This window comes from Penaeus monodon, chromosome 32 (assembly GCF_015228065.2).
Source record: "Penaeus monodon isolate SGIC_2016 chromosome 32, NSTDA_Pmon_1, whole genome shotgun sequence".
In the NCBI taxonomy this organism is placed as follows: Eukaryota; Metazoa; Arthropoda; class Malacostraca; order Decapoda; family Penaeidae; genus Penaeus; species Penaeus monodon.
In genome coordinates, this window is record NC_051417.1 from 23,939,204 (window position 1) to 23,939,797 (window position 594).

General features: G+C 38.9%; 1 protein-coding gene across 33 annotated transcripts in view; it reads right to left on the reverse strand.

The window, feature by feature from the left end:
* Window positions 1-594, reverse strand: part of LOC119593731 (myoneurin-like) — a 102,537-nt gene that overhangs the window by 95,882 nt on the left and 6,061 nt on the right. For all 33 annotated transcript variants that reach the window (XM_037942711.1, XM_037942729.1, XM_037942719.1 and 30 more), the window contains exon 4: window positions 112-369. In XM_037942711.1, the coding sequence (XP_037798639.1) occupies window positions 112-369 (258 nt within the window). The remainder of the gene's footprint in view (window positions 1-111; window positions 370-594) is intronic.

Sequence of the window (594 nt, forward strand, 5' to 3'; positions counted from 1 at the left end):
AATGTAGGATATAATAAGCTTGCATAACACATCAAAATTTTTATTGGTAATGGTTTAATATGATTTAATATCTATCTGTTTTGATATTAGTCAAAACCCACTGAGCCTTACCCCTTGCATTCCCGATGGACCAGCAAGCGCTTCTGCAACTGCATCAGCAAGAGGTTGTGTCTGTCCAGGGAGAACTGGTTGGTCGTACTTATTAGCTATCATGTGGCTCGAATGATCATCTTGGCTGCCAGCTCCATCCATTCCAGTATCACTTCCTACATGGCCATATTGCATTCCTGTATCCATTCCTTCTGACTGACTACTGTCTAGGGTTTCCACCATTTCTTCTTTGACTAGAGATTCATCAACCATAATTTGCTGAAAATTCCAGATAAAATATGTAAAATTATGTCTATATTTAAATCTACCAACAACATACTTAACCCTCTCACACACTCATGAAATGTACATGTACCTATGCTGCTTGTTGTCTTGTGGAGACATACATATATCATATAGCTAAACATTAACCCCTTAGATCCGGTTGAATCACAGCAATCACATAACCAAAAATCTGGGTATTGGGTTTACCAGAGCGGTGCG